Source organism: Brachionichthys hirsutus, chromosome 6 (assembly GCF_040956055.1).
Source record: "Brachionichthys hirsutus isolate HB-005 chromosome 6, CSIRO-AGI_Bhir_v1, whole genome shotgun sequence".
Classification (NCBI taxonomy): Eukaryota; Metazoa; Chordata; class Actinopteri; order Lophiiformes; family Brachionichthyidae; genus Brachionichthys; species Brachionichthys hirsutus.
In genome coordinates, this window is record NC_090902.1 from 16,147,602 (window position 1) to 16,162,747 (window position 15,146).

Below are 15,146 nucleotides of genomic sequence, written 5' to 3' on the forward strand. Positions count from 1 at the left end.
AAAAGTAATCTGCGCAGTTGAGCGTGTATCCTGTGACATCATCGCTCCTCGGGACGTGTCGCTGGCCTGCGAGTCCAAACCTCGGGCAAAGGTCCCCCCATTTCCTCCAGCTGCAGCGGCGCCGGGTTAATGGATAAACTACTGGACTGTAGCACCGGAAGATGCCAACAGAACGAAGGTTTCCACGCTCCCTCTGATCGGACTCCCGCGGGCCCTGTTCATGCGTGGACATGGACCGGTACCGGCACCGGAGGACTCTGCTCGCCTCCGGCATCCTGCAGTTTGCCTGTGCGGGGGTTTGCGTGGTGTGCGGTTTCATGGACGCGGCTTTCCGGAAGGACACCGCACTGAGCAGCACCAGAACGCCGCTGTGGGGAGCGCTGGTGAGGCTGGTTCCGATCCCTCGTTACCTCCGCCGGGGAGTTGCTAAAGATCTCATTTAGATCCCATTAAATACCAAGAGCGATCCGGATACTGCAAAAAAAGATTTGGATTTTTACATTTACTTCGAGTGGAGGCTTTAAAGAAACGTAAAATATGTACTTCACAAAAATCAGCCATAAAGGGGTCCGATGTGAACCACCATGAAGCCCGTCTCTGGTTCTGATCCAGAATGAGGTCAGGAACAAATATTACATTTAAACATTAAACCATTTATGGATTCAAGAATCCGTTAAAAATAAAACTCGACTCTGATTCACTTTAACTTTTCATGTTGGTGTATAAAGACACCGAGAACAATCTAGAACCTTCTGGTGCTGATCCAGATCACCGTGTGGACGCTGTAGATCCGGTTAGGGGGGGCGAGCTGCTTGGGGGAGGTCTGTGCTCTCCGTGTGAGACCGACAACGCAAAGGTTTGTGACTCAAACATTTTAGTCTCCTTCGTAAATAATGAGAGCCACGCCCTGAATGAATGAAGTGGGCTTGTGTTCCAGGCCCGTGTGGTAATAATAATACCGCATTGATCTTATAAAGCGCTCAAAGACGCTCCACATTCATTCACTCAGAGGAGCGAGGCTGTTCCACCAGCCCTCCTGACCCCCGCCGACATTCACACAGGCAGCGTGGGTGAAGTTACTTGCCTAAGGACACAGTGGACACGTGCTGGGAATCGAACCGCCAACCTCTCGATCATAGACCCTCCCATGTCTCTGCAGGTCATGGCCTCCCCAGGTGTTCTGGCGCTGATGGCCTCCCACAGGAGGAACTCCACGCTGGTAGGTTTGGCCTGACGGAGGATGTTGGTGCCTGATCTGGGATCAGACTCCTGGATCTCCTCCGTCGGTAGAACCGGTCGTTCTGTTTCACTGGAGCGCAGATCCCAGACACACATTCCAGTTTCCACACTTTCAGAATCAGCTTTTTTTCCAACCGAGATGGCGCCTCCTGCTGTCGCTCTGGTGCGTCTGCGTCTGCGTCTGCGTCTGCGTCTGCGTCTGCGTCTGCGTCTGCGTTGTCTTACGCCCGTGAAGAGCTACTGAACTTCAGGTCAGCGACTCCGAAAGATCGATTTCCAGATTCTTTCAGTTTCTGCTGGTCCAAGAGACGCCGGAGGACAGGAAAGCATGCTGGAGGACTCGTTCGCCTCCGCAGACGTAGATCTCGCACGCCCTTACCCGGAATATTGGCTCCAGTAACTCCCGTGACCCCGCCTCTCACCCGTAGTCCACTGGGATTGGCTCCAGTAACCTCCGTGACCCCGCCTCTCACCCGTACTCCACTGGGATTGGCTCCAGTAACTCCCGTGACCCGCAGAGCGGATGAAGCAGGTGTGGAAGAGACGATCGTCTCATCGGCAAGAAAATAGATTGATGGATGGAAACAAAAACTTTAGACGCAGCTCCCTGGTCAGCTATTTTTAGAAGGGCTCTTGGGCGACTCACAAGGTCCTTGCGGGCGCCTTGGCGTCCGCTGGCACCGCGTTGGTGACCCCTGAGCTCAGAGAAGCAGCTCCCTCGGATCAGTCTGATACTCCTTTTATGATACCTGAAAGTTACTTCTAAATCAGAGACGTTCATTCTGATTAATCTGTACTTCCAGCTGTACTCGTATACGTATTTATACACCAATAGAGAGGACTAACATGTAAGGACGAGGAGTCCCCCTTCAAGAAGCATCTTTGGGTTACTGCAGACCTTTCATTGAAACCTGACGCATTGACTCAACCGCTGATCTGCAGGACTAAACCCACCTCCAGGACCGTGCAGGTCTGGACTGAGGAGGCTTCCTCAGTCCTGCAGGACTGTTTTGAGCACACGGACTGGGAGGTATTCAAAGAGGATGCAGATTTTGAGGAGTACACGTCATCTGTGCTTTCCTATGTTCACTTCTGCACTGATGCTGTCCTTCCCACAAAGACGATCACGGTTTTCCTGAACCAGAAACCGTGGGTGGACAGCACGGTGCGGCTTCTGCTGAGGGCCCGGGATGCAGCCTACAGAGCAGGAGACCGGCTGGCCTATAGCAGGGCACGAAGTGAACTAAAAAGAGGCATCAAGCAGGCAAAGCACAGATACAAGCAGCGCATTGAGGAGCACTTTGAGAACAAGAACCCACGTGACATGTGGAAAGGCATCAGGGCTGTGACGGACTACAAACGCAGGGAGCAGCACGCCAGCCACGACTCCACCCTGCCTGACACCCTGAACAGATTCTTCTCACGCTTCGACTCTCCGAGCAGCAGAAGGTCTGTGGATCTGCCCCAGCCTGAGGTGCAGCATCAGCCGCTCGTCCTGCAGCTGCACCAGGTCTCCTCAGCCTGAGGAGGATCAACACCAACAAGGCTGCGGGACCAGACGGCGTGTCAGGCCGGACACTGAAGTCGTGTGCTGACCAACTGGCAGGGGTTCTCCTGGACATCTTCAACCTGTCCCTGCAGCTGTCCACCGTCCCTGCCTGCCTTAAGTCCTCCATCATTGTGCCGGTACCCAATAAATCATCCATCTCCTGCCTCAACGACTACCGCCCTGTTGCTCTGACTCCGGTGGAGATGAAGTGCTTCGAGAGGATCCTCCTTAAACACATCAAGGACGCCGTCCCTGCTGGCTTGGACAGCCTGCAGTTCGCCTACAGGGGGAACCGCTTCACGGAGGACGCCGTCTCGCTGACACTGCACTCGGCCCTGACTCACCTGGAGCAGCCTAACACCTACGTCAGGATGCTGTTTGTGGACTTCAGTTCAGCTTTTAACACCGTCCCGCCGGACATGCTGGCTCTGAAGCTCCACAGCCTGGGACTGTCTCCACCGCTCTGCTCCTGGGTCAGGGACTTCCTCAGCAACCGGCCCCAGGTGGTGAGGATAGGAGACACCACATCCTCCCCTCTGATCCTGAACACTGGGACCCCCCAGGGTTGCGTTCTCAGCCCTGCTCTGCATCCACTCCACAAACATGGTTGTGAAGTTTGCTGACGACACCACCGTGGTGGGTCACATCTCCAACAACGATGAGACCCACTACAGAGAGGAGGTCCAGAACCTGATGCTGTGGTGCTCGAGCAACAGCCTTGTTCTGAACACCAGCAAGACCAAGGAGGTCATAGTGGACTACAGGAGGTCCAGGAGGACTGAACACGCCCCCCTGTGCATACGAGGGGAAGCAGTGGAGCGTGTGGAGAACATTAAATTCCTGGGCATCCACATCTCCTCTGACCTCTCCTGGACACTCAACACCAGACACCTGGTGAAGAAGGCCCAGCAACGGCTCTTCTTCCTCAGGAAGCTGAAGCGGGCTGGACTCTCCTCTGTGCTGCTTGAAGACTTCTACCGGGCCACGATAGAGAGCATCCTGTGTCTCAGTGCGACCGTGTGGTACGGCAGCTGCACGGCGCAGGACAGGAAGGACCTATCCCGGGTGGTGAGGACAGCTCAGGGGATTGTGGGTCACCGTCTGCCTGACTTGGACTCAGTTTACACCTCCAGAGTCCAGAGGAGGGCCAGACGCATCGCCACAGACCCCACCCACCCGGGCCACAGACTGTTTGTCCCGCCCACAGACCCCACCCACCCGGGCCACAGACTGTTTGTCCCGCCCCCATCAGGGAAGCGGTTCAGGACAATCAGAAGCAGCACAGCGAGGCTCAGGAACAGCTTCTTCCCCCGAGCTGTGAAAGCAGTCGTTCCCTTGTAGTGATCTGGGACGCTTTATGCCGGCCCTGCTGCTGCTGCCATTCTGCACTACTGCCTGTGATTCTCACTCTCTCTGTGTATATATACTCTCTTTGTGTATATATACTCTCTTTGTGTGTATATATATTGTTTCTTTAAGAGAGAGACTTTAGTTTTTGATTTGATTATGTTATGATGTGGGCCTTCTCACGATTTTATTATGTTCGCATAATGACATTAAAGTATCTTAAATCTTGAATGGAGCACCAAACCATTCAGGTCTGGAGGTTAGTTCTAGACTCTAAGAGGAGTAAATCTCTTAATACTACTTGTTGATCTACTTCAGCAGGACTGCACTGATTGATAACCCTGACAGATCAGCTGTGGATTGTCTTCCTGTCTCTGTAGGTGAGTCTGATGGTGGGGGTCGCGGGACTCTCTTGTGCAGCTGCAGTGCTGACATCCGGGTACTCCTGTGTCACGCTCACCTATGGAGAAGACAATGAAGAGGTCTTCCACCACCACAACAGTCCTCGCGTGGTAACTGCACGCGCACACACACACACACACACAGAAAACACCTTGTGTCCTGGTCCACCGTGGACGCGTGTCTGGCCACAGGCCTGTGGTCTCTTGTCCACCGTGGACGTGTGTCTGGCCACAGGCCTGTGGTCTCTTGTCCTGGTCCACCGTGGACGCGTGTCTGGCCACGGGCCTGTGGTCTCTTGTCCACCGTGGACGCGTGTCTGGCCACGGGCCTGTGGTCTCTTGTCCTGGTCCACCGTGGACGCGTGCCTGGCTGAATCCGGTCCTCTCCTGCTCAGACCTTCGTGCTGCACCGGCTGGTGAAGGGCAGCAACGCCGCCATGCTGCTGGTCTGCCCCTTCAGCCTGGCGCTGTCCTGCCTCATCGCCTACCTGGGCTGCCGGACTCTTCCGTGCTGTCGCTGCTACGACGCCCGGACTGGGTTGGTAGGTTTGTTGTGTCCTACTTCCTGGTTCCTGTTGATCTTTGTCACGTGACATGATGGCAAACGTACCTCGGAACTTCCAGCGAGTCCGGTCAACAGAGATTGACAAAAGGCTTCTCTCCTGGCCAGCAGCGGCCACCTTTGTTGGCTCTAACGTTAGCTGCCATTGTAGTCATCTTTATTTATTTTAGTTATTATACGTGTACATAAATGTTTTAATGCTGTAAAACCCCTCACCACACACTTTATACACGTTTAACAGTCAGGCATTAATCTAAATAGATTGTTTCAGTATTATAGAATGAAACCAAAGATCAAAACCTTTTCAGAACTAAACATTTGTTGGAGAAATAAAAATATATAGTACGTACAGTAAACGTTTTCCTGTTAATAATGTTAAGGCGTGCAGGTCGAGGAAAGAGCCGCTTGGAGTGCAGAAGAACAAATATTCTACTCGCAGGCGTGCACACATAGCAAAACTAGCAAAGCATTAGCGCTGTGTTCCAGCTAGCGGGTTTCTCCGCAGTTGGAGATGTTGTCATGGCAACCAGATCTGTGCTTTCTGCAGAAAATGTTAATAGTTAGTACTAGTAGAAGTAGTTGTAGTAGTAGCAATAGCAGTGGTACTAGTAGTTGTAGTAGTCATTACATTTGTTGCTGCTTAGTGTTCGCTGTTTAGTTTGAATTTTGAAATATCACCCAAATGGGTCACTTTGATTTATTTATACATTCTATTGTCTGCTTTTTTTGACGGGAAAAATTAAACGAACAGAAACGACATTTTAGCGTACCGTTACACCCCTAGTATATATATATATATATATATTGATAAGGAAGCAACTGACAGAAATAAAATGTAAAAAAGAGCAGCATTGTTTGAACTGTAATGCTAATTCTTTTGTGTGACAGGAAATGCTAATTCCTCCGAACGAGGAAGACACTGAGATGGTTTGCACTTGGCAAGGTAAGAGGTAATTCTCAAACGTGCCTTCAAATAAAAAGGGAAACGCAGCCGCGCTGAAGGACAGTGGAATGTCCATAAAGCATGTCTGCAGCTAATGAGGACTAACCAGTCCATTATAGCACTAGATCAATAACCACAAACACAAACTGCAGCTCAGGTCAGGCCAAAGACCCCAAATCCCTTTGAGGTACCGTCGTGTTATTCGACACGCCGTAGAGCAACTGGAGCGCCTTTATTTAGCGTCTTCCAACTTCACGATCCACAAACCCAAAACCCGGCTAACCTTTCACAATAAAACAATAGCGGGACTAAAACAGGTACATCCTCCTCTTTGAAGTTGAAACCTTTTACCATACCATGCTAAAATTGTTGCCATGTCCAGAGTCTTCGGTGGGTGGACACACCTCCCAGGTAAAGGGTCCTTTCTGCTCTTGTGGTCAGTGTACTGTTGGATTGGTTATTGGATATGGCCCGGAAATGGACTGCAAGAGCCACATTCTTGGTGCCAAGCCACTCCTAAACCAGAGTCCTTTGGAAATCTGGGTCCCAGAGTCTGGCGGAAGAGTGGAAATGCCAGAATCCAAGCTGCTTGAAGTCCAGTGTGAAGTGTCCACATCGCCATAGGGGATCTGTGGGGTGGGAGACAGACGAGCTGGAGGCCGCTGGCGGAACACCTGAGGAGCTCTCTCATTTTTAAACCATCTTCAGTCGTTCAGCAGAAGGCTGAACGACTGAAGATGGCGTCCCAGCTTTACTGTGTCTCATTGTGTCAGCGATGTGTGCAGGAAGCGGCGAGGACAGACTTGTCAACGCTCCAGCTCAGTTCAGGGACGAAGGCAGAACCGAAGAGGAGGATGATCCCTCCAAACGGCCTCCGTACAGCAGACTGAACTGGGCCTGGGCCTTCTGAGTCTACGTTCTAAGAGATTCCAGCTGGTGGTTGCAGATGGACCAGTCTCCCTGTGGACGTCGAGACCTTTCTGGAGATTCGTTTTTCCTCACAGACTTAGGACGTTTATTCAAAAAGATGTCCCCACGTGCATTTTAACTTTGGCGACGTTTCATACCTGTTGACTGTGTATGCCATGTAACGGTATTCCTATTACGTAGAGTATGAGATGTTTCATGTGTATTTAATAAATAAAACCTAGCTGGTTTGATCCGAAAGAGAACAATCCACATTTCTGTTCAACTTGATTGCAAGTTAACGTGTGAAAACCAAGTATCAGCGACCCACACGACGACGGGCGCAGTGCCAGATGCGTTTTCTGTGTGGGGGAGTCTCCTCTGAACCGCGAGTCCTGAGAGAAGTCGTTTGGATCCAGAGCATGTCGGGGTTATCAGCAGAAGTGCCACCTCATGCAGCGTAGCAGTAGCAGCTAATGCTAACACCGCTGGAAGGCAGCTGAACATCTAGACTAGTCCGTAAAAATACTTCTAGCATGGGTGGCGGGTTGTGTTGACGCTACTCATCTTGTTCCAAAATGCTATATTTAAAAACCAGATTTAACATATTTTATAAATTCATCAGGTTTGGGATGTTTCAGAGTGATCCTAACCTGAATCTCTCCCATTATAATGCATTCACCCTCACAGATATAGAAACACACGGGTTCGGGACATTTCCATCAACTACGGTGGATTCCAAGCCAATCGAGGTCCGACCGGAGCAGATGCTCCCTCAGCAGTTGCTGCAGCCCCAGCTCCTGGACCCGTCTCCTCTGTCATCGAGCCCCCGGGTCAGGTTGACGGTACTGCCTGATCCCTCTGCTGGCTGGCTCAATACCAGAGGCTTCTGAGATTTCAGCTTGTGGGCCACAGTCATAAAAATGGCCTCAACGTGATCACTATTGCCTCTGCCATAATTCCCACCCTCCTGACTGTTTGGGTTTTTTGCCGATGTCTCAAACAGGGGCATGGAGTGGCTGTCGGTGAACTGCTGCGCCACATCTGTGCTCACTTGGATGGAGTCTTGGAGGTCACACTTGTTTCCAACTAGTATCCGAGGGACTTCCGCACCCAGCGCGTGCTGCTTGCACTCCTCAATCCAGGCGGGGAGGCTGCGGAAGCTAGCAGCATTGGTGACGTCATAGACGAACACGACAGCGTGCACGTTGCGGTAGTAGTGCTGCACCATGGACTTCCTGAAGCGCTCCTGGCCTGCAGTGTCCCACAACTGGATCTGAGGGCGAATGGAGAGGAAACTAATCAGTGAAGTAGTACATCAAATTACACACACCAAGTATGAATGAATTCTACCAAGAAGTGGTGCGTGTGTGACCCGTGTTCTCCAGCTTTATACCAGTGACCCGCGTTATAATTATTAAACTGTACTATTCTTTGTGTTTTACATTTGTTTGTTCTTTTTGCTCAGAGCTTGACCTGCCAGATGGAGAAAACAACAAGTTCCAGAAGATCCATGTCTGGCTCTCCCCCTTCAGCTCACCCTGAACGCTGCCTGAAGTACCCAAATACTGACTCGCTGATATCAAGAGCCAGAAAGCTCGTCCACGCTGAGAGCAAATCATCAGCGGCAAATGAAGTATTAATCACAAAGTGTGGCTAAACCAGTGGTGCAGTGGTTCTCAAATGGTGCAATGTCAGGGGGCGCGCCTGTGACCGCGGAGAAAATGTTTTTTTGCTTTACGAGAGTAAAGTGTAATTGCACATCCACTCCAGTAGTTGGCAGTGGCGCCCTGATTGTCAGAGTGCGTGCAGGGAGGATTAGCGGAAGAAGAGCGGTTGTAAACAATCCACAGTGGGAGAAGAAGAAAGACATGACTTCCTTATTTTCGGTTGCAGACTAAAAAAAATGGTAATAAAGTTATTCTTTGTTGTAAGTTGGTATATATTTCTTTCTTTTTCATATTTCTTTGTATGTTAATAAGGATACAAGTGTTTTTTTGTTTTTTTTTCGGGGGGGGGGGGGCGCGAAATGTTTTTTTCTTCCTAGGGGGGGCGCGACAGAAAATAATTGAGAAGCACTGGGCTAAACTCTGGTCCGAGATTGTAGCACGCTAGCAGCTACGCTGCGGACTGTTACAGTTGGTTGTTTAAAATTACTGAATAAATGTTTTATATGTTATCTTTTGTTGAGTTGTATTATTTTATTATCCTGCACCTGACAAATAACCCAAAGTATGAAAAACAAAAACTAAATTAAACTAATAAAAACGAACAAATCCACTCTAAAAACTAATTACAACTAACCGAATTAGAGAAAACTAATTCAAAACTAAACTAAACTATAATAAAAAATCTAAAACTCTTAGTAGATTATTCGGTTTAATGTTATGATGTATGTCCTACACCAGTTGCCGCAGTTCCTACTGCGCATGCTTGAGTTCCGGGTTCCAATTGACGGTCTTGTTGTAAAGCCACGCACGAGAGTACAAGTCAACAAAGAACATACGAAAACAGTTTCAGTTCTCCACACACCAACAGAAGGAACCACTAAAACCACATCATGTACCTGCTCTACCATGGTCTACGGTTGCTACCGACATCTTTGAGTGGCATGGACATCTATATTCGGTGCTGGTAGACTCGTACTCAGGATGGTTTGAGATAGATCTTCTCCGTGACATCTCCTCAGCTACTGTAATCAAAAAGCTGAAAAGACACTTCTCTGTTCATGGTGCACCGCACACCCTGATCTCAGATAATGGTGGACAGTACACAAGCCAGCGTTTCCGGGAGTTTGCAAAACAGCAGCCTAGAGTACCCACAATCCAACGGACTAGCTGAACGTGCAGTCCGCAGCGCAAAACAAAACAAGAGCCAATCAGAGATTGCAGACTCCGCCTCCAATAGACTATTGGATCTTGTGAGACAGTAAACAGGGCTTCCGGATCAGAGGTGCCAAACCTGCTCTAGCTTGCTGCTCCAGAACGGGAAAAGATACAACTACAACTGTAACATATATGAAACTAGAATGAACTATGAGTGTTCACACCAGATTTGAAGTCTCTAGCTCGAGAATTGAGGTCAGGATGGACTCCTGAAAAATGCAGATTTTAGAACAAAAATTAGCTCTCAGATCCGGATTGTGATCCGATTCTGGCCGAAATTAGTCCTGGTCATTGACCTTTAAGGAGTACTTATGTGATTCTTTTCAGATCCATACCGCCATGCGTTTTGAAGAAATTAAGAACTAGAAAAAGACAATCAGAGACTGCAGACCCCGCCTCCAAAAGACTATTGGATCTTGTGAGACAGTAAACAGGGCTTCCGGATCAAACCTGCTCTAGCTTGCTGCTCCGGAACGTACTACAAGACTCCTTCTGGACTTTTTCCCATCATGCCATTTGTGTCCCTCCCTCTCAAAGTGACACTCCCATGTTACAGAACAGGCACAATTCCAGATGTAAAAATAATTCTAGAATCTGGATCCAGATCCGGATTAACACCATTCTCGGGGAGGACCGAGCCACGGACAGAACCTTGCTTGTGTAAAAATTTAAAGTCGATTGGGTTACTAGTTTTTGAGTTATGCGCGCGGACAGACAAACAGACAAACGGACCCAATTGCAATACCCTCGCCTCCCCTTCGGCGAGGGTAACTAATGGAAAGGTCGCACAGAGATGGATCAGACGTTTTCCTCAATCTGTTGAACATCAGGAACATTCCTCGTGACAACACGCTAGGACCACCGGCAGAACGTCTCATGTCTCGACACACACGCTCAACCTTCCCCGTGGACAACAGTCTTCCAGCACCTGCCCCAAAGAGCACTAAACAGGTCGCTACACAACTCCAACGGAAGAGACTTGTTCAGAAACGTAGGTCAGGTCGTCAGACTACAGACCCCACCGAGCCACGCCCCTACTTCATTAATTCTGAGGGAGGCACCTACAGGAGGAATCGTTGCACATATTAAGTGTCTTTGTAATTTATTGTAATTTATGTAATCTATCGTCATTCATTGTCATTTCGCATCAGTGGTGTAATTTATTTTAGATTAATTGTTAGTTTGCATCGGTGGTGTAAAATCATTTTATTTTTCGAATGTTACTTTGCATCAATTGAGTTATTGAATATTGGTTTTGTTTTCATTTGTATTGTCAATTGTCGATGATTTATGTACGAAGGACTTTCAACGGAAACAAGACCGCAAGGGCTTTTTAGAAATGCTCCTCTTAGACAGGACGTTTGACTGTACTTGTACTGTAATACATGCTACTGTGTGACTGTACTTGTAATGTACCGTATTTTCACGACCTTATGACGCACCTGCTGATTCGGCGCAGTCTCATTAACAGCTGCTTTTTCGGTATTTTAAACATACAAAGGGCGCGCGGATCAAAAGGCGCCGGCATGATAGCTGCGCAAAATAGAGCAGGAGCAAAACTGAGTTTGGTACTCACATCTTTAATCGTCATCAATCAAACCCATCAAAGTCCTCATCCTCTGTTTCTGAACTGAACAGCTGCGCTAGATCTCCGTCAAACATGCCGGCTTCCCTTTCTTCATCGTCAGTCTCTTTCCGTGCCGTGCGTTGCTGCAGGTCTTCTTCTTGCTTCCTCCTCTTCCTCCATTGATTCATTAATGCTGGATTCTCTCTCCGCTGCTCTATTTCCATCAGCACACCATAATACTATGGTGAAGCGCAGCACCGGTACGTATCACTCCGCGAGGCTCCTGACCGAGTCCGCCTTACAACAAAACATAGGGCGCGCGGACCATAGGGCGTTCGGCACATTTTGAAGATAATTTAAGACTTTTACGTGTGTCTAATGGTTGTGAAAATACTGTAATACATGCTACTGTGTGACTGTACTTGTACTCCAACACTCTATCTAATAAATATATTCATCATCATCTTCATCGCTGCCACATCCTTCCGGTCAGTGAGCCGTCTCCACCTCCACACGTCGACCCTGATGACCCTGATGACCCTGATGACTGATGACCCTGATGACCCTGTATCTGGTACGCCGACCGTTGTTCCATCATCACCACGATCACGTCGCTCTTCTCAGCCGACGACTCACCGTTCCACCTGTGAGCAACCAAACGCTCCGGATCGCTCATCAGCCCAGCTGTCCACAGAGATGCCAGAGATCCCACAGAGATCCCACAGAGACTCCCCACAGTGACTCCCCACAGTGACTCCCACAGTGACTCCCCACAGTGACTCCCCACAGTGACTCCCACAGTGACTCCCCACAGTGACTCCCCACAGTGACTCCCACAGTGACTCCCCACAGTGACTCCCACAGTGACTCCCACAGTGACTCCCCACAGTGACTCCCCACAGTGACTCCCACAGTGACTCCCACAGTGACTCCCACAGTGACTCCCACAGTGACTCCCCACAGTGACTCCCCACAGTGACTCCCCACAGTGACTCCCCACAGTGACTCCCACAGTGACTCCCACAGTGACTCCCCACAGTGACTCCCCACAGTGACTCCCACAGTGACTCCCACAGTGACTCCCCACAGTGACTCCCCACAGTGACTCCCCACAGTGACTCCCACAGTGACTCCCACAGTGACTCCCCACAGTGACTCCCCACAGTGACTCCCACAGTGACTCCCCACAGTGACTCCCACAGTGATCCCAGTGACTCCCACAGTGATCCCACAGTGACTCCCACAGTGACTCCCACAGTGACTCCCACAGTGACTCCCACAGTGACTCCCCACAGTGACTCCCCACAGTGACTCCCCACAGTGACTCCCCACAGTGACTCCCCACAGTGACTCCCACAGTGATCCCACAGTGACTCCCACAGTGACTCCCCACAGTGACTCCCACAGTGACTCCCACAGTGACTCCCACAGTGACTCCCCACAGTGACTCCCACAGTGACTCCCACAGTGACTCCCCACAGTGACTCCCACAGTGACTCCCCACAGTGACTCCCACAGTGACTCCCACAGTGATCCCAGTGACTCCCACAGTGATCCCACAGTGACTCCCACAGTGACTCCCACAGTGACTCCCCACAGTGACTCCCACAGTGACTCCCACAGTGACTCCCCACAGTGACTCCCCACAGTGACTCCCCACAGTGACTCCCCACAGTGACTCCCCACAGTGACTCCCCACAGTGACTCCCCACAGTGATCCCAGCGACTCCCACAGTGATCCCACAGTGACTCCCACAGTGACTCCCACAGTGACTCCCACAGTGACTCCCACAGTGACTCCCACAGTGACTCCCACAGTGACTCCCCACAGTGACTCCCACAGTGACTCCCCACAGTGACTCCCACAGTGACTCCCCACAGTGACTCCCACAGTGACTCCCCACAGTGACTCCCACAGTGATCCCAGTGACTCCCACAGTGATCCCACAGTGACTCCCACAGTGACTCCCACAGTGACTCCCACAGTGACTCCCACAGTGACTCCCCACAGTGACTCCCCACAGTGACTCCCACAGTGACTCCCCACAGTGACTCCCACAGTGACTCCCCACAGTGACTCCCCACAGTGACTCCCCACAGTGACTCCCACAGTGACTCCCCACAGTGACTCCCCACAGTGACTCCCCACAGTGACTCCCCACAGTGACTCCCCACAGTGACTCCTCACAGTGACTCCTCACAGTGACTCCCCACAGTGACTCCTCACAGTGACGCGCTCAGGTCGGATTTCTAGACCGAATTCTAAGTACCGGTATAAAGACTGAACTGAGTTTTGTTTGTTTCTTAAAAACAAACAAAGGGTGATGAATGTGTTAAGGTGTTTAATACGTTGTGTTTTCATGCCCGATATCTCAGTGTTTAATACTGTCTGAAAAAATGGGTTAATAGTTTGGAACGTAATGTTGATGCGTTACAGCCTGAGTGATTTACGCTTTTCAGCGTTTCTCGTGCAACATTATTTCGGTACAGACACATACTTGGTTAAATCACTGTTAAATATTTAAGTTAATTTCATGCAGGAATGTTTGCATTGATGATGCCAGTACACTTTAGAGCAGGGGTCGGGAACCTATGGCCCTCGAGCCATAGGTTCCCGACCCCTGCTTTAGAGGCACGAGCTAAGGAAGAGGATGATTCCTTCGGGTTAATGTGATGATGTATGTCCTACACCAGTTGCCGTAGTTCCTGGTTCCATTTGACGGTCTTGTTGTAAACCACGCACGACAAAGAACGCACGGAAACACCCTCAGTCCGCCTCGCACCACCTTTCACACCAGCACACACCTTGATCCTCTCGCCGTCGATCTCCACCAGCCTCTCCCTGAAGTCCACGCCGATGGTGGCCTCCGTCTTCTCGGGGAACCTTCCGGCACAGAAGCGGTAGGTGAGGCAGGTCTTCCCCACGCCCGAGTCCCCGATCACGATGATTTTGAAGATGCGGGTCCTCGGTGGCGGAAGACAGCCGGAGAAATCACGCGACCCGCCCTCCGCCATATCGCAGCGTCACAGGCCGGACGGTTAGCTAATGCTACCGCTAACCGCTGTAGGCCGAGGAGGCGTCGCCGAGGCCAGCTACAGTTCAGGGTCAAAGTTCAGGCATATGTGATACATTTTCTTCACCGCAACCGCTCCAGTAAAAAGACGCAGCGATTCAGCAGCGCCGCCAAGTCAACGTCATCGCTGTCTCTTCTCGCGAGACAAGTCGTGTGACGTTTACTGACCGTCATCGCTGTCTCTTCTCGCGAGACAAGTCGCGTGACGTTTACTGACCGTCATCGTTGTCTCTCCTCGCGAGACAAGGCGCGTGACGTTAACTGACCGTCATCGTTGTCTCTTCTCGCGAGACAAGTCGTGTGACGTTTACCGACCGTCATCGTTGTCTCTTCTCGCGAGACAAGGCGCGTGACTGAAGATGCTCTGGTGAAGCTCGTCCACCCCGGACACGATGTTTGTTCTCCTTGAAACCGGACACCTGGATTCTAATTTAGCGTTAATTTGTTTGCCTTTAATCGGAAACAGTGAAGCGCACGACTGTTTTTCTAAACATTCACTGGCCCTTAAAAAGCACTAATTTATGGAATTTATTTCGGATCTTTCTGCCTTCAAGCTTTAAATCATTAAGTCTGTCAACACGGCGATAAACATGTACAACGACCCTGATAACCGGTGACCATCGATCCCTGCTTCCTGCTGTTTGACATGCGGCTGCATCAATTTCAAATGATG

General features: G+C 50.3%; 2 protein-coding genes across 2 annotated transcripts; one reads left to right on the forward strand and one right to left on the reverse strand.

The window, feature by feature from the left end:
* Nucleotides 1–27: 27 nt before the first annotated feature.
* On the forward strand, nt 28–6,951 carry zgc:113425 (uncharacterized protein LOC541425 homolog). The gene is made up of 7 exons (XM_068740127.1): nt 28–383; nt 1,160–1,219; nt 4,516–4,647; nt 4,729–4,827; nt 4,932–5,078; nt 5,987–6,041; nt 6,827–6,951. Exons 1-7 carry the CDS (start codon nt 231–233, stop codon nt 6,949–6,951), a joined length of 771 nt encoding a protein of 256 aa, XP_068596228.1. The 5' UTR covers nt 28–230.
* On the reverse strand, nt 5,199–14,414 carry rab33ba (RAB33B, member RAS oncogene family a). Its single transcript, XM_068740043.1, has 2 exons — nt 14,205–14,414; nt 5,199–8,223 (listed from the first exon to the last, which is right to left on the reverse strand). Exons 1-2 carry the CDS (start codon nt 14,412–14,414, stop codon nt 7,723–7,725), a joined length of 711 nt encoding a protein of 236 aa, XP_068596144.1. The 3' UTR covers nt 5,199–7,722.
* Between the last annotated feature and the right edge of the window lie 732 nt (nt 14,415–15,146).